The sequence below is a fragment of the Bos taurus genome, chromosome 11, assembly GCF_002263795.3.
Source record: "Bos taurus isolate L1 Dominette 01449 registration number 42190680 breed Hereford chromosome 11, ARS-UCD2.0, whole genome shotgun sequence".
NCBI lineage: Eukaryota > Metazoa > Chordata > Mammalia > Artiodactyla > Bovidae > Bos > Bos taurus.
The window spans coordinates 13,366,279-13,387,028 of NC_037338.1; the positions used below are offsets into that span (position 1 = coordinate 13,366,279).

Sequence of the window (20,750 nt, forward strand, 5' to 3'; positions counted from 1 at the left end):
ACTCTTCTCCAGGTGTTTGGTAGAATTCACCTGTGAAGCCATCTGGTTCTACACACTGTTTCTTGGGCATTGTTGTTGTTACCGATTTAATTTCAGTACTGCTTATTAATCTGTTCATATTTTTCATTTCTTCCTTGTTCAATCTTGGGATATTGTATATCTCTAGGAATTTGTCCTTTTCTTTTAGTTGGACCATTTTATTTGCATATAGTTGCTTATATTAATCTCTAATGAGCCTTTATATTTCCATGTTGTTGGTAATAACTTCTTTTCATTTCTGATTTCATTTATTTGGGCCCTCTCTCTTTTTTTCTTAATGTGTCTGGCTAATGGTATCAATTTTATTTGTCTTTTCAAAAAACCAATTCTTAGTTTCATTCACGTTTTCTCTTCTTTCAGTGTCTATTTCATTTATTTCTACTCTAATGTTTATGATATCTTTCCTTCTACTAACTTTGGGCTTTGTTCTTTTTCTAGTTTGTTTAGTGTGAGTTTGCTGCTGCTGCTGCTGCTAAGTCACTTCAGTCATGTCCAACTCTGTGCGACCCCATAGACGGCAGCCCACCAGGCTTCCCGTCCCTGGGATTCTCTAGGCAAGAATACTGGAGTGGGTTGCCATTTCCTTCTCCAGTGCATGAAAGTGAAAGTGAAAGTGAAGTCGCTCAGTCGTGTTTAGGTTGTTTATTTTAGATTTTTCTTATTTTCTGAAATTGGTTTATATCACCATAAACTTACCTGCTCAGACCCATAGATTTTGGATCATTGTGTTTTTGTTTTTATTTGTCTCCAGGTATTTTTTAAATTTCTTCTCTGGTTTCTTAAGTGATCCATTGGTTGTTTAATAGCATATTGTTTATCCTCTACAAGTTTCGGACTCTTTTATTGACTATGATGGCTACTCCGTTTCTTCTAAGGAATTCCTGCCCACAGTAGTAGATATAATGGTCATCTGAATTAAATCCACCTGTTCCACTCCATCTTAGTTCACTGATTCCTAGAATGTTGATGTTCACTCTTATCATCTCCTGTTTGACCACTTCCAATTTGCCTTGATTCATGGACCTAACATTCCAGGTTCCTATGCAATATTGCTCTTTACAGCATCGAACCTTGCTTCTATCACCAGTCCCATCCACAGCTGGGTGTTGTTTTTGGTTTGGCTCCATCCCTTCATTCTTTCTGGAGTCATTTCTCCACTGATCTCCAGTAGCATGTTGGGCACCTACTGACCTGGGGAGTTCATCTTTCAGTATCCTGTCTTTTTGCCTTTCGTACTGTTCATGGGGTTCTCAAGGCAAGAATACTGAAGTGGTTTGCCATTCCCTTCTCCAGTGGACCACATTCTGTCAGACCTCTCCACCATAACCCGTCTGTCTTGGGTGGTCCCACACAGCATGGCTTAGTTTTATTGAGTTAGACAATAAAACTGTGGTCCATGTGATCAGATTGGCTAGTTTTCTGTGATTATGGTTTCCGTCTGTCTGCCCTCTGATGCCCTCTCTCAGTGCCTACCATCTTATTTAGGTTTCTCTTACCTTGGACGTGGGGTATCTCTTCATGGCTGCTCCAGCAAAGCACGATCTCTGTTTGTTTCCAAGGCAAACCATTCAATATCACGGCAATCCAAGTCTATGCCCCAACCAGTAACGCTGAAGAAGCTGAAGTTGAACAGTTCTATAAAGACCTACAAACCTTCAGAACTAACACCCCAAAATGATGTCCTTTCCATTATAGGGGACTGGAATGCAAAAGTAGGAAGTCAAGAAACACCTGGAGTAACAGGCAAATTTGGCCTTGAAGTACAGAATGAAGCAGGGCAAAGGCTAACAGAGCTCTGCCAAGAGAACGCACTGGTCATAGCAAACACCCTCTTCCAACAACACAAGAGAAGACTCTACACACGGACATCACCAGATGGTCAACACCGAAATCAGATTGATTATATTCTTTGCAGCCAAAAATGGAGAAGCTCTATACAGTCAGCAAAAACAAGACCAGGAGCTGACTGTGGCTCAGATCATGACGGCCTTATTGCCAAATTCAGACTGAAATTGAAGAAAGTGGAGGAAACCACTAGACCATTCAGGTATGACCTAAATCAAATCCCTTATGACTATACAGTGGAAGTGAGAAATAGATTTAAGGGACTAGATCTGATAGACAGAGTGCCTGATGAACTATGGACAGAGGTTTGTGACATTGTACAGGAAACAGGAATCAAGACCATTCCCAAGAAAAAGAAATGCAAAAAAGCAAAATGGCTGTCGGACGAGGGCTTACAAATAGCTGTGAAAAGAAGGGAAGCAAAAAGCAAAGGAGAAAATGAAAGATATACCCATCTGAATGCAGAGTTCCAAAGAATAGCAAGGAGAGATAAGAAAGCCTTCCTCAGCGATCAGGGCAAAGAAATAGAGGAAAACAACAGAATGGGAAAGAGTTAGAGATCTCTTCAAGAAAACTAGAGATACCAAGGGAGCATTTCATGCAAAGATGGGCTCAATAATGGACAGAAATGGTATAGACCTAACAGAAGCAGAAGATATCAAGAAGAGATGGCAAGAATACACAGAAGAACTGTACAAAAAAGATCTTCACAACCCAGATAATCATGATGGTGTGATCACTCACCTAGAGCCAGACATCCTGGAATATGAAGTCAAGTGGGCCTTAGAAAGCATCACTATGAACAGAGCTAGTGGAGGTGATGGAATTCTAGTTGAGCTATTTCAAATCCTGAAAGACGATGCTGTGAAAGTGCTGCACTCAATATGCCAGCAAATATGGAAGACTCGGCAGTGGCCACAGGACTGGAAAAGGTCAGTTTTCATTCCAATCCCAAAGAAAGGCAATGTCAAAGAATGCTCAAACTACTGCAAAATTGCACTCATCTCACATGCTAGTTAAGTAATGCTCAAAATTCTCCAAGCCCTTCAGCAGTACGTGAACTGTGAACTTCCAGATGTTCAAGCTGGTTTAAGAAAAGGCAGAGGAACCAGAGATCAAATCGCCAACATCCGCTGGATCATTGAAAAAGCAAGAGAGTTCCAGAAAAACATCTATTTCTGCTTTATTGACTATGCCAAAGCCTTTGACTGTGTGGATCACAATAAACTGTGGAAAATTCTGAAAGAGATGGGAATACCAGACCACCGGACCTGCCTCTTGAGGAATCTGTATGTAGGTCAGGAAGCAACAGTTAGAACTGGACATGGAACAACAGACTGGTTCCAAATAGGAAAAGGAGTACGTCAAGGCTGTATATTGTCACCCTGCTTATTTAACTTATATGCAGAGTACATCATGAGAAATGCTGGACTGGAAGAAACACAAGCTGGAATCAAGATTTCCAGAGAAATATCAATAACCTCAGATATGCAGATGACACCACCCTTATGGCAGAAAGTGAAAAAGAACTAAAGAACCCCTTGATGGAAGTGAAAGAGGAGAGTGAAAAAGTTGGCTTAAGGCTCAACATTCAGAAAACTAAGATCATGGCAACCAGTCCCATCACTTCATGGCAAATAGATGGGGAAATAGTAGCAACAGTGGATTTTATTTTTCTGGGCTCCAAAATCACTGCAGATGGTGATTGCAGCCATGAAATTAAAAGACACTTACTGCTTGGAAGGAAAGTTATGACCAACCTAGATAGCATATTAAAAAGCAGAGACATCACTTTGTCAACAAAGGTCTGTCTAGTCAAGGCTATGGTTTTTCCAGTGGTCATGTATGGATGTGAGAGTTGGACTATAAAGAAAGCTGAGCGCAGAAGAATTGATGCTTTTGAACTGTGGTGTTGGAGAAGACTCTTGAGAGTCCCTTGGACTGCAAGGAGATCCAACCAGTCCATCCTAAAGGAGATCAGTCCTGGGTGTTCATTGGAAGGACTGATATTGAAGCTGAAACTCCAATACTTTGGCCACCTGATGTGAAAAGCTGACTCATCTGAAAAGCCCCTGATGCTGGGAAAGATTGAGGGCAGGAGGAGAAGGGGACGACAGAGGATGAGATGGTTGGATGGCATCACCGACTCAATGGACATGGGTTTGGGTGGACTCTGGGAGTTGGTGATGGACAGGGAGGCCTGGTGTGCTGTGGTTCATGGGGTTGCAAAGAGTTAGACACGATTGAGCGACTGAACTGAACTGCACTGCACTACATGTTTATATTTTTGCAGTGTTTTTCTTATAGTTAATATTCTGGTCACATAGCATTCTGGTTGAAAACATACTTGATAGGATTTCAATATTCTTAATTTTACTAAGGCTTAGCTGTAATCTATCCTGGAGATATCCTGCTCCCTGTGTATTTGAAAAGAATGTATTCTACTGCTTTTGGATGGAGTGTTCTATATATATCTGTTAAGTCCATCTGATCTAATGTGTCATTTAAGGCTAGTGTTTCCTTATTGATTTACTCTCTGGGTGATCTGTTCATTGATGTAAATGAGGTGATTAAGTCTTCTACAATGATTTCATTACTGTTGATTTCTCCCTTTATGTCTTTATTTATGTTATGTTAGTATTTGCTTTGTATATGTATGTCCTCCTATGTTGGGTGCATATGCATTTACAGTTGTTACGGTTTCCTTTTGGATTAATCCCTTAATCATTATGTAATATCCTTCTTTGTCTCTTGTAACAGTCTTTGTTTCAAATCCTATTTTTTCAGTACAGATATTGCTATCCTGGCTTTCTTTTGATTTCCATTTGCATGGAGTATCTTGTTCCATCCCTTTACTTTCAGTCTGTATGTTGCTTTAGGTATGAAGTAAATCTCTTGTAGGCAGTATATGTATGTGTGAAAGTGAAGTCACTCAGTCATGTCTGAGTCTTTGTGACCCCATGGACTGTAGCCTACTAGGCTCCTCTGTCTGTGGGATTTTTCAGGCAAGAGTAGTGGAGTGGGTTCCCATTTCTTTCTTCAGGGGATCTTCCCAACCTAGAGATTGAACCTGGGTCTCACCCATTGCAGGCAGACACTTTACTGTCTGAACCACCAGGGAAGCCCATATATATAACCCTGGTCTCCCACATTGCGGGCAGATTCTTTACCATCTGAGCCACAAGGGAAGCCCAAGAATACTGGAGTGGGTAGCCAGCCCTTCTCCAGAAGATCTTCCCAACCCAGGAATCCAAACTGGGTTTCCTGCATTGCAGATGGATTCTTTACCAACTGAGCTATTTTGGAAGCCTGTAGGTCTTGTTTTTATAGTCCATTCAGCCACTCTTTGTCTTTTGATTGGAGTCTTTAGTCTCTGTACATTAAAGTAATTATTGATAGATATGTATTTATTGCCATTTTATTGTTTGTATTTGTAGTTCCTTTTTTTTCTTTTATTTTGCTTTTGTTCTCTTCTCTTGTGTGGGCTTCCCTGTTGGCTCAGCTGGTAAAGAATCCACCTGCAATGCTGAAGACCTGGGTTCGATCCCTGGGTTGGGAAGATTCCCTGGAGAAGGGAAAGGCTACCCACTCCAGTATTCTGGCCTGGAGAATTCCAGGGACTGTATATAGTCCATGGGGTCACAAACAGTCAGAGGTAACTGAGCAACTTTTACTTTCACTTGTGATTTAATGACTGTTTTAGTGTTGCATTTGAATTTTTTCTCTTTCTTATGTGTGTATCTATTATAGATTTTGGGTTCATGGTTACAGTGAGGTTTATTTATAGCAATATGTTTATTTATTTTAAGTTGCCAATCTCTTAATTTCAAGCACATATTAACAACTCTGCATTTTTACTCCCTTCTCCTCATGATTACTCTTTTTGTCATCATGTTTTACCATTTTGTTTTGTGACTCCTTTAATTGAAGATATAGATGATTTTACTAGTTTTATCCTTTAACCTTCCTACTAACTCTGTATGTAGTTAAATTTACTACCTTTAGTGTATATTTGACTTTACCAGTGAGCTTTTTTCTTCCCTAGTTTTCAGACTTCTAGTTGTGGCCATTTCTTTTTTGCTTAGAGAAGTCCCTTGAACATTTCTTGTAAAGCTGGTTTGATAGTGCTGAAATCTTTTAGCTTTTGCTTCTTTTAAAACTTCTGAGGACTTCCCTGGTGGTACACTGCAAAGGAATCTGCCTACCAATGCAGGGGACCATGGGTTTGATCTCTGGTCCAGGAAGATTCCACATGCCGCAGAGCAACTAAGCCTATGTGCCACAACTGCTGAGCCTGTGCTCTGGAGCCTGTGAGCCACGTTTACTGAGCCCCCATGCTGCAACTGCTGAAGCCTGTGTGCATAGAGCCTGTGCTCCACAACAGCAATGAGACGGCTTCCCAGCTGGTGCTAGTGGTAAAAAAAAAAAAAAAAAAAGCTCACCTGCCAGTGCAAGAGACTTCAGAGATGCGGGTTCAGTCCCTGAGTTGGGAAGATCCCCTGGAGGAGGAAATGGCAACACACTCCAATATTCTTGCCTGGAGAATCCCTTGTACAGAGGAGCCTGGCAGGGCTACAGTCCATAGCATCCCCGAAGAGTCAGACACAACTGAAGCGACTTAGCACAGATGCACTGCGATGAGAAACCCGTGCACTACAACAGAGAGTAGACCCTGCTTGCCCCGACTAGAGGAAGCCCACATTTAACGGGGAAGACCCAGTGCAACCAAAAGTAAATACATTTGAAAAAAGTTTTCATCTCTCCGTCAAATCTGAATGAAAGCCTTCCCAGGTGGAGTATCCTTGGCTATAGGTTTTTCCCTTTTATCTCTTTAATTATATTGTGCCAGTCCTTTCTGGCCTTTAGAGTTTCTGCTGAAAATTCAGCTGACAGCCTTATGGGCTTTACCATATATGTAACTCATTGCTTTTCCCTTGCTGCTTTTAATATTTTATCTTCATCTTTAATTTTTGCCATTTTAATTACAGTGTGTCTTGGTGTGGCCCTCTTTGAATTGATCCTGCTTGGCACTCTGTTTCCTGGACCTGGCTGTCTGTTTCCTTTATAGGTTAGGAAAGTTTTCAACTATTATGTATTCAAATATGTTCTCTGCCCCACTCATCAGGCAACTTTTAACAATCTTATGCCCTTTTGTCTTTATGACTCTTTGTTTTCCTTGCAACACTCTTTTTCAGTTCAGTTCAGTCGCATAGTCATGTCCGATTCTTTGTGACCCCATGACTGCAGCACACCAGGCTTCTCTATTACCAACTCCCCAGAGCTTGCTCAAATTCATGTCCATCGGGTCGGTGATGGCATCCAGCCATCTCATCCTGTCATCCTCATCTCCTCCTGTCTTCAATCTTTCCCAGCATCAAGGTCTTTTCAGATGAGTCAGTTCTTCACATCAGGTGGCCAAAGTATTGCAGTTTCAGCTTCAGCATCAGTCCTTCAGATGAATATTCAGGGTTGATTTCCTTTAGGATTGACTGGTTTGATCTCCTTGAAGTCCAAGAGACTCTCAAGAGTCTTCTCCAACACCACAGTTCAAAAGCATCAGTTCTTCAGCGCTCAGCTTTCCTTATAGTCCGACTCTCACATCCATACATGACTACTGGAAAAACCATAGCTTTGAGTAGATGAACCTTTGTCGGCAAAGTAATGTCTCTGCTTTTTAATATGCTGTCTAGGTTGGTCATAGCTTTTCTTCCAAGGAGCAAGCATCTTTTAATTTCATGGCTGCAGTCACCATCTTCAATGATTTTGGAGTCCAAGAAAATAAAATCTCTCACTGTTTCCCCTCTTTTGGGGTTACCCAAATCTGTGGTTCCTGAATTCCAATTCTTAAGATCCCAAATAAACTCATTTCTTATTCGCAGCCTCCTGCGTTGTTTTTGGGTGACAGCATATATTTAAAATTTATAAAATTACTTTCTATAGTGCTTGCTGCTGCTGCTGCTGCTGCTGAGTCGCTTCAGTCGTGTCCGACTCTGTGCAACCCCATAGACGGCAGCCCATCAGGCTCCACCGTCCCTGGGATTCTCCAGGCAAGAGCACTGGAGTGGGTTGCCATTTCCTTCTCCAATGCATGAAAGTGAAAAGTGAAAGTGAAGTCGCTCAGTCGTGTCCGACTCTTAGCGACCCCATGGACTGCAACCTACCAGGCTCCTCCATCCATGGGATTTTCCAGGCAAGAGTATTGGAGTGGGGTGCCATTGCCTTCTATAGTGCTTATGTAGCTTTTAAATGTGTGTATATGTTATATGTACACACACATATAATAGAAAAATTAGAAGAGAAAACAAAAGCAAAGTTCTAGAGTTAGAGTTTGGTAGGTTTATCCAGCATCTGTTGGGACAGGGAGACTTAACATTCCTGCCCCAGGGAAGTGAAAATCTGCCATAGAGTTAGAGTGTTTCATGGAGTAAGGCTTTGTAATGGATTAAATGTCTCTCCCAATGCGCTTCCCTTGCTCTGACTTTATGCTCATCATCCATTCTTAATTCGTAATTCTCTTTTACTATAATTAACTGTTACTAATTAAGAATCCTAGGCATTTAGATTTTGAATCATTGGAATGTATTAACTATTCAAAAGAATAAACAAGTAAGTATCTCTTCCTACCTTCCCCTAGCCTGTACTATCAGCTTGTCCTTCTTTCTCCTTTATTTCTAGCCTCTCCCTCTCCACTAGACTCCTTCTATGAACATTTAAACATGTTCTGGGCTCTCCACTCCTTAAAAGTAAAGTTTCCAGGGACCTTCCATCCCTCTAGTTCCTGTTCATTCCTCTTCCTTTCCTTGGCACCTGGCCCCTTGAAAGAGTTTTGATTACTTCCTGTCACCTGCAATTCATATCTCATCCATTTTATTTTCTCCCTCATCTCTGTTTAAGGATCCTGCTTTCATTGTTGTCATAAGAGATCTCCATGGTCCTAAATTCTGTAGACACTTCTCAGCCTTCCTTTTGACCTTGCATCCCTGGTGGCTCAGCTGGTAAAGAATCCGCCTGCAATGCGGGAGAACTGGGTTCTATCCCTGGGTTGGGAAGATCCCTGGAGAAGGGAATGGCTACCCATTTCAGTATTCTGGCGTGGAGAATTCCATGAACTGTGTATAGTCAGTCCATGGGGTCACAAAGAGTCAGACACGACTGAGTGACTTTCCCTTTCACTGAGCGACTTTCACTTTTCACTTCAGCCTTCAACATACCTGCCTGACTGGGTGTATCGGTCCTCTGTGTCTAATGTGGCTGCTGCTGCTAAGTCACTTCAGTCATGTCTGACTCTGTGCAACCCCATAGACGGCAGCCCACCAGGCTCCCCCGTCCCCGGGATACTCCAGGCAAGAACACTGGAATGGGTTGCCATTTCCTTCTCCAATGCGTGAAAGTGAAAAGTGAAAGTGAAGTCGCTCAGTCATGTCCGACTCTTCTCGACCCCATGGACTGCAGCCTACCAGGCTCCTCCGTCCATGGGATTTTCCAGTCAAGAGTACTGGAGTGGGGTGCCATTGCCTTCTCCCGTCTAATGTGGCCAATTACCACAAACTAGAGGCTTAAAACAACATGAATTTTTTCTCTTACCATCTGGAGGCTAGAAGTCAAAAGTTAAAAGTCAAGAAAAAAAAATCAGGTTGGACTGTCTCTCTCTGGAGTCTGCAGGGGAGAATCTGTTCTTTGCATGTTCAACTTGTGGTGCCTGTAGGCGTTCCTTGACTTGTGGCCCCACCACTCCAATCTCTGCCTCCCCAGTCACATTGCCTCCTTTTCTTCGTGTCAAATCTGCTTTTCTCTTACAAGACACTTACCATTGGATTTAGGGCCTCCTGGGATAATGCAGGATGATCTACTTATCTCAAGGTCCTTAATTTAGTTACAAAGACCGGTGTTCTAAATAATGTAGTCTTCACAGATTCTCGGGATGAGAATCTGAACATATCTTTTTGGGGGCTACCTTTCAACTCACTATAAGTGAAGGGTTCTGTCTTCCCTTGATTTCTGTGATGTCACACTCTTCTAGTTTCCTTCTCAGTCTCCTCTTCTATCTCCTTGTCTTATCTGACTTTGCCCTCTCTCCCTAGGCAATATTCTAGGCCCATGACTTCGGTTACCATGTAGGTAGACGACTATTCCAAATTTCTATATTTAGTCATACCTCTCCTATTGATGCATACGAACAACCTACTTATGTCACCATTTGAGTGTTTCAGAGGTTTTACACATTTAATGTGTCCAGTATAGAACTCATCACCCTTTGTACCTCGAATCCCCATCCCCACCCAAGAAAACTCTGCCCTTTCCATGGAGTTCCCTAGCTCAGCGAGTGACATTGCTCCTCCCCCAGTTGTTTGTGCCAGAGTCATCCCTGATATCTGCCTCGCCTTGTCTCCCCGCATCCAGTTCCTCCCCAGAAAAGCCTAAAATAGCTTTGGAATCTACTCTCTTCTTACTGCCATTGTCCTAGTTTAAGCAGCTACCTTTTGTTTTCATCTGGGTTAGTGCATTAGCTACCTTACTGGTCCCCCATTATCCTCTCTCAGTCTCTCCAATCCATTTTCCATATGGCAGCCTGAATAACCTCAAAATATGAATTGAGTCATGTCACTGTGCTGCCGAGAACCGTTTTCAGTGGCTTTCATTGCTTTTCGGATGATCTCCAAAATTCTTCATGTAGCCTCTGATGTCTTAGATGATCAGGTCCATCTGCCTCTGCAACCTCATCTCTCTTCCTTGGCCGTTCTCCGACTGGTTCTCCTTTGACTCTTAAACTATATGCGTACGTACCTTCTTATAGTTCTTGAGAGTTCCCTCCTGCCTCTGAATCTTTGCACATGGTTTTCCCTCTCTTCCTTCCTGCTAGCTAACAAATTTTTCAGGTATCAATCTAAGTGTTGCTTGTTCAGGGAAACCCTTCCTAGCCATCCCCCACTCCTGAACTAGATTGGGTCTTCCTGTCTTGTAATAGTCCCTTTTTCCTCTCCTTTTAATTTAATACTAATTATTCTTAACTATTTGCTTATCTCTCTCCTGAGAGAATGTAAACACCGTCAGTGAAACAACTGTGTACCTTGTGAAAATAGCTGTCAAGCACAGGGCTGAGGGTAGACACACAGATTCTAGTGAGTGAGCGCATCTAATGACCTGAGTTATTAAGATGTAACTGGGAAAGACCAAAGCCTGAATCTAGTGGCAACATGTTTGAAGTAAAATAACATGTAAAACTGTTACCCACAATGTTTAATTTTTCAAATGGTATTCACTAGACTGAATTGTGATGCTGGAGAATTTAGAGTCCCCTGGACTGCAAGGGGATCAAACAGTCAATCCTAAAGGAAATCAACCCTGAATATTCATTAGAAGGATTGATGATGAAGCTAAAGCTCCAATCCTTTGGCCACCTGATATGAAGAGCTGGCTCATTGGAAAAGACCCTGATGCTGGGAAAGATTGAAGGCAGGAGGAGAAGGGGGCGGCAGAGGATGATATGGTTAGATAGCATTACCAACTCAGTGGACATGAATTTGAACAAACTCTAGGAGATAATGAAGGACAGAGGAGACTGGCTTGCTGTAGTCCATGGTGTCAAAAGAGTCAGACACGACTTAACGACTGAACAACAACCACCAGACTGAATGAAGTTAACAAAACTATAGAAACATAATAGTAGAGACTAGTTTTAATATAAACTACTCAATAGACTTTTTCCCAATAATTGAGTCAATAGTTCCAAGTATTCTTGACAGTCAAGTTGTTATCCTGGGCATAATCTAGTTTTAGCTTCTGAAAAAAAAATCTCATCTAGGTTCAAAAAAAATAGCCAAGTTTTGGATTGGAAAAATTGTTGGATCTGAAAGTTGTGGTTTTTCAAAGTGTTGAACTGATGAAGTATGTATTCTGGAAATATCCTAGGTATATTAAAAGTCTTGAAGTTCTTTGTGGTTGGGAACCAAGACCTCTATTTCAAGCCAAGTATCTTAAACACAAACTCTTGACCGAGGTAAAGTGCTAAATCATATGCTTGGCAGGAGCTTAGCATTTCTGTTTTGACTACATGCTTTACCATCTTCAGCCAAATGACAATCATTATTTTCTATTTTCAGCATGTTTGCCACACATATAAGAGGGAAAGTGAGATGGAGTCGGGGAATGAGTTTCAAATAGTTCTTAGATTTCTTTCTTTTTTTTTTTTTTTAAGTTGGGATCTGTATATTTTTTTTAATTTAATTTAATTTTTAAACTTTACAATATTGTATTGGTTTTGCCAAATATTGAAATGAATCCGCCACAGGTATACATGTGTTCCCCATCCTGAACCCTCCTCCCTCCTCCCTTCCCATACCATCCCTCTGGGTCGTCCCAGTGCACCAGCCCCAAGCATCCAGTATCGTGCATCGAACCTAGACTGGCGACTCGTTTCATATATGATATTATACGTATTTCAATGCCATTCTCCCAAATCATCCCACCCTTTCCCTCTCCCACAGAGTCCAAAAGACTGTTCTATACATCAGTGTCTCTTTTGCTGTCTCGTATACAGGGTTATTGTTACCATCTTTCTAAATTCCATATATATGCATTAGTATACTGTATTGGGACGTGAGTCTGAGTGAACTCCAGGAGTTGGTGAGGGACAGGGAGGCCTGGCGTGCTGCGATTCATGGGGTCGCAAAGAGTCGGACACGACTGAGCAACTGATCTGATCTGATCTGATCTGATACTGTATTGGTATTTTTCTTTCTGGCTTACTTCACTCTGTATAATAGGCTCCAGTTTCATTCACCTCATTGGAACTGATTCAAATGTATTCTTTTTAATGGCTGAGTAATATTCCATTGTGTATATGTACCATAGCTTTCTTATCCATTCATCTGCTGATGGACATCTAGGTTGCTTCCATGTCCTGGCTATTATAAACAGTGCTGCAATGAACATTGGGGTACACGTGTCTCTTTCAATTCTGGTTTCCTCAGTGTGTATGCCCAGCAGTGGGATTGCTGGATCATAAGGCCGTTCTATTTCCACTTTTTTAAAGAATCTCCACACTGTTCTCCATAGTGGCTGTACTAGTTTGCATTCCCACCAACAGTGTAAGAGGGTTCCCTTTTCTCCACACCCTCTCCAGCATTTATTGCTTGTAGACTTTTGGATCGCAGCCATTCCGACTGGCGTGAAATGGTACCTCATTGTGGTTTTGATTTGCATTTCTCTGATAATGAGTGATGTTGAGCATCTTTTCATGTGTTTGTTAGCCATCTGTATGTCTTCTTTGGAGAAATGTCTATTTAGTTCTTTGGCCCATTTTTTGATTGGGTCGTTTATTTTTCTGGAATTGAGCTGCAGGAGTTGCTTGTATATTTTTGAGATTAGTTGTTTGTCAGTTGCTTCATTTGCTATTATTTTCTCCCATTCTGAAGGCTGCCTTTTCACCTTGCTAATAGTTTCGTTTGTTGTGCAGAAGTTTAACAAGTGGTGCTGGGAAAACTGGTCAACCACTTGTAAAAGAATGAAACTAGAGCACTTTCTAACACCATACACAAAAATAAACTCAAAATGGATTAAAGATCTAAACGTAAGACCAGAAACTATAAAACTCCTAGAGGAGAACATAGGCAAAACACTCTCCGACATACATCACAGCAGGATCCTCTATGACCCACCTCCCAGAATATTGGAAATAAAAGCAAAAATAAACAAATGGGACCTAATTAAACTTAAAAGCTTCTGCACAAATAGTTCTTAGATTTCTTAATGCAGTTTAGATACAGACCAGACATCAACTCCTTTATGTGCTATTGAGGTCTAGTTCTTGAAGAACTCCTCAAACAATGACCCGCTTCAGACTACACGTTTGTCTTCTTAATAGATGAGTGGCAACTGGTGGTTTGTATGGCAGAGCTAGATGTCCGTGTTTACTGAATACCTGTGTTATTTATTTATTATTATATAAGAACTTACCCCAAAGTTTAGCAGGCTAAAACAATAAACATTTAGTATCACAGTTCCTATGGGTCAGCCCAGCTGGGTGCCCCCACCTCAGGATCTCATAAAGTTCAAGTGGTTGACTGGAATGGCTGTCTCATCTGAGGACTTAATGGTGGGAAGATGACCTTCGAAACTTGCATGCTTGTTAACAAGACTGAGTAACTGGGAATTCCCTGGCGGCCCAGTGGTTAGGACTTGGCTTTTTCACTGCTGGGGTCCTCAAATTCAATCCCTTGTTGGGGAACTAAGATTCCACAAGCCAAGCAGAGCTGCCAAAAAACAACAACAAAAAAATTGAATTCCTAGTCACATGGCCCTCTCCATAGTGTAGCTGACAACATAGCAGCCATTCTGATTTGTGGTCCCACTTTTGTAACCAAGCATTTTCCCCATCTCTGGAAGCTTTGGGGACATTTTATTTGTCTCCATTAGACTAGAATTTCACAGTGATGTGACTTGGTGTGGGAGGATCAAAGTCATGAACATGAAATATCAAAATAAGATGGTTAGAGAAACACTGTGCTTTTGGAAGGCAAGCATGATGGATGGTGAGCTGGAGAGGAGCTGGAAACAGAGAATGTTACATGCAACTTTGGAAACAGGACAGTCAAGGAAGTTACAGGCGATGGTCCCATCTTACCTGCTGTCTTCCCCAAGTTGGATGGCATTTCCCACGTGTCTTACCTAGGATTTACCATTCTTCAGCAAAACCTCCCCATGCTCACCCCATTGCTAATGTCAAGAGGCATATTAAACACCAGGTGTCACTGTCACACAGTGGGCCCACAAACCAGTGTTGTTATTGAACCAACCCAGCAACTCAGTTTGCTTAACCGCTGAACCAGTATCTTCTTTGGTCTTTAGCACTGTCTGGGTGTTTTTTTTTTTAAAGTGAGGTTGGACAGAATATGTACCTTAAGTTATAGCATAAATATGAAATTTCTTTATAAATTGTTAAGCACTATACAAATTAAGCTCTTGGGTTGCTGCTGTTTAGAGAAACCAAACTTCCCAATTGTTTGGAAAAGGTGGAATGGTATAAAATACAAATCAACACTATGTAACCTACTATGGGGAGAACAATTTTTCTAGTATTGACTGTCCCAATCACAGTGATTTTTACTTTTCTAAAGTGTTTGTGTTAAAAATTAAAAAAAAAACTTTACAAAATGTTTACGTTATATTAGATAATATCCCCATGTTGAGTTTGTGGTAATTTTTCCATTCCCTTTCTCATGAACAGGTATATCCTGCAATGTATTCTCTGTGCTCTGCCTTTCTCTTGAATTAGGATTATTCTGTTCTTTCTTCCTCTGCTTTCCTTTTCTCCTGATGGCCATGGGCACTCAGGATTTATTTTGGTGGAAAATGGAGCTCTGATTCTCTGCTGGTGACTTACATAATGTGGGGAGAAATCACTGTGTTGATAGTAAGTGAAGTGAAGTGAAGGTCGCTTAGTCATGTCCGACTGTTTGTGACCCTATGGACTATACAGTCCATGGAATTCTCCAGGCCAGCATACTGGAGTGGGTAGCCTTTCCCTTCTCCAGGGGCTCTTCCCAACCCAGGGATTGAACCCAGGTCTCCCACATTGCAGGCGGATTCTTTACCAGCTGAGCCACCAGGGAAGCCCAAGAATACTGGGGTAGGTACCCTGTGCCTTCTCCAGGGGGTGTTCCTGACCCAGAGATCAAACTGGGGTCTCCTGCACTGCAGGCAGATTCTTTACCAACTGAGCTATGAGAATAGTAAGCAACTGCCAAATGAATCTTTGGAAAGTGCTGTGTAATCTGCTATCCATCAAGGTTCAAGACCTGTTAAGTCTCTGATTAGGAATACCTATTTACTCAGTTGCCCTGATGTTCAGAACATACTTGCTTCTATCATTGTTATGCTGAAAATGGAAGTGGTAAAAATAAAAACTGGTTTCCCCCCTTTTATAGCCTTATGGGATTATTATTCTGGAGCGGTATTTGAAATAATCATTGATTTCTTTTGTCTCTGTCTAAAATATATTAAATGATATATTTCATACTAGGTGCCCTAATTAAACCAAGAGTGAATTACATGGGTTCTGTCTTAAATTCTCTTTGAACTATCGATGAATTATTTTTCCATCTTTTTTATACAGTTTTATTTACTGGGTCTCCATTGCTGCGCACTGGCCTTTTCTCTAGTTGGGGTATGCAGGGCTTCGTACTGCTGCTTCTCTTGTTGGGAGCACGGGCTCTCGGGCACGTGGGCTCGGCAGGTGTGGTTCCCAGGCTCTAGACCACAGGCTCAGTAGTTGCAGCGCATGGGCTTGGTTACTCCACAGCACGTTGGATCTTCCCAGAGCAGGGATCGAAGTGTCCCCTGCACTGGTAGGCGGATTCTTTACCACTGAGCCACCAGGGAAGCCCATATTCTTATTACTCTTCATAATTGTATTTAGTCTTTTAAAATTATATTTTCTAATGTTCATAACAGGTTTGCAAATTGAAAAGCCTTCAGTAACTTTTAGTGTATCCAGAAGCAGAGAAGAACTTTTTCATGAATGTTACCAAGACAGAAATAAGTGAAAAATAATGTATTAAAACTTAAAGATGCCCCAGGGAGCGCTGGGGAGGGGATTGAGCTGAGATTGAAAGGAGACAGGCTAGAAAGGGAAAATTGCCTAAGCACGATGATCCATGGGTATTTATGAAGTTCCTAATATTGAGGAAGATTACAAAATATAAAAACTTTTCATCTTGTGTTTCAGGAGTTGAGAACCTAATTAAGAGAAAAATTATACATATGAAACAGAATAGTTAAGTAGTATTAACACCATGCGCATTACCTACAAGAGCTTAGGGGAGGTACTATAGAGCATAAAGAGTACAATGTTTTGTTTTGGTTTTTTAATTTTTATTTATTTTTGGCTGTGCTGGGTCTTCATTGCTGTGCCCAGGCTTTCACTAGTTGCAGCGACTGGGGCTACGCTTTAGTTTCGGTACAAGGGCCTCTCACTGCAGCTTATCTTGTTGCAGAGCACAAGCTCTAGGCGCTTGGGCTCAGTAGCTGTGGTGCGGGGGCTTAGTTGGTCCATAGCATGTGGGATCTTCCTGAACCAGGGGTCATGCCTGTGTCCCCTGCATTGGCTGGCAGATTCTTCACCACTGGACCACCAGGAAAGTCCGACAACTGTTTGTGAAGAATGGTTAAATTTTAAATAAATAAATACATACATTTAAATAAATAAATACATTCCAAATGATAGCAAGCATACCAAAATGAATTTGGAAGCCAAAAGAATACTCGAGTGCAGATGAACAGGCACTTACATAATACCAGCGGGAATTTAAATGCTATGGCAGCTTGGCAGTAAATCACAAGCCTTAAACAAACATTCTTTCTATATGGCAGTTCTATTTTTAGGAATTATCTTAAGAAAATCATTAGAGAAAATGAACACAAGAAGTTCATCCCACCTTTATAATACAGAAATGTTGGAAACACACCAATTGACAGAATGTCTATATTAATATGGAAATGAGAAAGAGCAAATGATGGAGCATCATGCTCTTACCATAAGAATGGGTGCTTGGGGAATGGGTGTGTGTATATGTGTCTGTATGTACATAGGGGAAGTCAGCAAGCTTATATCCACCACATTGTGAATCATTTTTAACTCTATATAGTTAGACAGCTGATGACCTTACTTTTTTCCATTTTGCTTTCCAATGTGATAAACATGTATTATTTTTTGAAATAGGTTTTAAAGAAAAACAGAGCTTAATAAGAATCAGAATAGGGACTTCCCTGGTAGTCCAGTGGCTAAGCTTCTGTGCTTCCAGTGGAGGGGGCCTGGGTTCAATCCCTGGTCAAGGAACTAGATCTCACATGCTGCAGCTGAGAGCTCACATGCTGAAACTAAAGATCCTGCGTGCCACAGCTAAGACTCAGCACAAGCAAAAATAAATAAATAAATAAAAAAGAGAAGAAAACAAAAGAAAAAAAATCAGAATAAGGGTCAACTGTTTACAATGTTTATTAAGAATGTATTTTTTTCTACCTATTTAAATGTTAGGGAAGCTATGATCTTGGTTAGGTTCTAGAACTTACAGAAATTTGACTTGAAAAGGTCCCCTCCCACCCAGCACCCATCCCACTTGCCTGCTGCTGCTGCTGCTGCTAAGTCACTTCAGTCGTGTCTGACTCTGTGTGACTCCATGGACGGCAGCCCACCAGGCTCCCCCGTCCCTGGGATTCTCCAGGCAAGAACACTGGAGTGGGTTGCCATTTCCTTCTCCAGTGCATGAAAGTAAAAAGTGAAAGTGAAGTCGCTCAGTCGTGTCCTACTCTTAGCGACCCCATGGACTGCAGCCCACCAGGCTCCTCCATGCATGGGATTTTCCAGGCAAGAGTACCGTAGTGGGGTGCCATTGCCTTCTCCATCCCACTTGCCTATAAAGGCTAACTGAGCTGAGATGTTTTTTCTTTTAACTCTTAAAGAATTGTGCATCTGTATAGGTAACTAGTTACAGACTAGCATTTTCTGTTTATCTGTAGTTAATAACTTGATTTAGAACATCAGAAGCATCTGGAAGAATCTTTTCATGTCCTTGATCCGTGTATCATTTTATCCTTTCTTTTGCTCCTGTGTAGGTTCTGTCATGATGAATGGATCCAGTGTGGCGAATACATCACCCAGTGTAAAATCCAAAGAGGACCAGGTGTTAAATGGGCATGATGAGAAGGAAAACCCATTTGCAGAGTACATGTGGATGGAGAATGAAGAGGATTTCAACAGACAGGTAAAGAAGTGAAAGGCTAATGATACATGTAGTTCAACAGCTATATTTTACCATCAGTCTGTCAAAAGAGAAATGTATTCATTGGCTTTAGAATAACTTGAAAATACGTAGATGCTTGGTCAGGGCTGACCAAAAAGCAACTTCAGTTGCTAAGAGACCAAATTGAAGATACCTTGGAGGACAATATTGAAATTTTTCTATCATGCTAATTAAAAGAGGATCCAATGCCATGGTGTTCTGATGTAGGCTCCTGGGAAACAGCAGACCAGCCTGGCATGCCCCAAGTAGGAACTCAGGGACTGGCAGAATGCAAGTCTGAGATAGAGAGTGTATTTGGTGGGGAAAGGCTAGATTGCTTCCACAAAGATCCAGCAGTAACCAATTGTCTTATATCTCTGTGGTTTTAACAGCCCCAGGTCAGCACTCCAGGTAGACAGGTGACTCTGCAACCACTTGATGCCTTCCATCATGATGCCCTGCCACTCCCAGGGCATTTGGCAACTGTAGGATAACTGGAAGTCAAGCCATAGGAAGGGGAGAGAGCCAAATGTTAAGGCAAAGGGTCTCCTTTTAACCAAATGATGCCAGAGTGCTCACATCCCTTCTTGGGGACATTATGTGATTATAGTTACATGGCCACATCCAGCATGGGAGACAGGAGATTCGATTTTAACTGAACAACTGGTGCTTTGGGGAGATGGAAATGAGTTTAGGAAAGAGCCAGGAGTTTCCACCTCTGTGGCTCACTGTGGTATGATCTGTGTGAACAGTTCATAGACCATGCTTCCTATGACACCCCTGGGCCCAGGTGACTGCTTTTGTGGCTTGTGCCTGTGAATAAGGGTAGACTTAATATGGAAGAGCATGTTGTTATGCTCTCAGGGAGAGTTAGGGCAGATCCTGAGCAGTCATGTTAAATCTTGTAGTTTGGAAATATTTTCAGTTGTTATTTTAAGTACTTTGTAACTAATTTACTTGAGATTAAAAAAATAAAAAGTATAGTTAATTGTAATGTTGAAATCGTATGTTTAAGTCTTGCTACAAGTGACTTTTCCTTTGGATTCAACTAAATTGGCTAGTTTGGGTGATTGTTTTTGCTTGACCAGCCCTCTGGTGGCGGCATACGAGCTGTGAATCAGTCACCAGGCAGCCTGCAGGAAGGGGATGGCCAAACATGAAGCGGGAGGCCTGTGAAAATCACACTAATCTCCAGAGTGAAGCATACTCTTTACCAAGAATTAACAGGGTCTACAAAGAAGTATAAAATATCCTTGCTATGTATAAGACACTCTTTTTCAGAAATATGCAAGTTGTTTAAATATTTGTATTATTTCTTCTTGTTTTGAAAGAATTTTCTACTGGTATGCCAGAACGTGTTCTTTATATCTTTCTAAGGTTCTGAAAGTATTTTTCTCCCGAAGGGGCTTTATTACTAGAAAAGTGGGCCAGAAGCTGGGAGTTGGTTTTGGTTTAATCTCCACTGTCCAGGTAGTAGTCTAGATACATAGTTCCTGAACCCTTTTCATACTTGTAAAATGGGAAATTTAAGAGCTGCCTCTCAATAAGATTGAAAAAAAAAATGTCAAGCTTTAAAGTGATTTTCTGTTAAGTGCCATATGAGTGAAAAATATCTGTGTCATGTATTAGATCTGTGAAGACTGGAATTTCTGCTATTTGGACTATTTCCTGTCTTATTTTTTATGGAATTTGATTGAAAATACTAAAAGTTATATTTTTTTCTAGCCTTTCATTAGAAGCATCGTAATTCTTCGTAGATCTCATACAAGATCATTCTTAGTTGCAAAGTAATAACCTCTGAAAGAAAGAGGTAGAAAAAAACTAGAAAGTTTGAGTCCCACTGGAACAGTTAAGTCTGAGCTCTTCTGCTTTGCTTGCCAGGTGGAGGAGGAGCTGCAGGAGCAAGAATTCTTGGACCGCTGCTTTCAGGAGATGTTGGACGAGGAAGACCAAGACTGGTTTATTCCATCACGAGACCTGCCTCAGGCCATGGGACAGTTGCAACAACAGTTAAATGGACTGTCCGTCAGTGATGGTCGTGATTCTGAAGATATTTTGGTAAGAGCATACGTAGTTCCACATGTGACA

At 41.4% G+C, this 20,750-nt stretch overlaps 1 protein-coding gene across 3 annotated transcripts in view; it reads left to right on the top strand.

Annotated features, from left to right (window-relative positions):
* Positions 1-20,750, top strand: part of PAIP2B (poly(A) binding protein interacting protein 2B) — a 45,871-nt gene that overhangs the window by 18,493 nt on the left and 6,628 nt on the right. For all 3 annotated transcript variants that reach the window (NM_001302949.2, XM_024999264.2, XM_024999263.2), the window contains exons 2-3: positions 18,496-18,644; positions 20,544-20,720. In NM_001302949.2, the coding sequence (NP_001289878.1) occupies positions 18,504-18,644; positions 20,544-20,720 (318 nt within the window). In that variant the 5' untranslated portion in view covers positions 18,496-18,503. The remainder of the gene's footprint in view (positions 1-18,495; positions 18,645-20,543; positions 20,721-20,750) is intronic.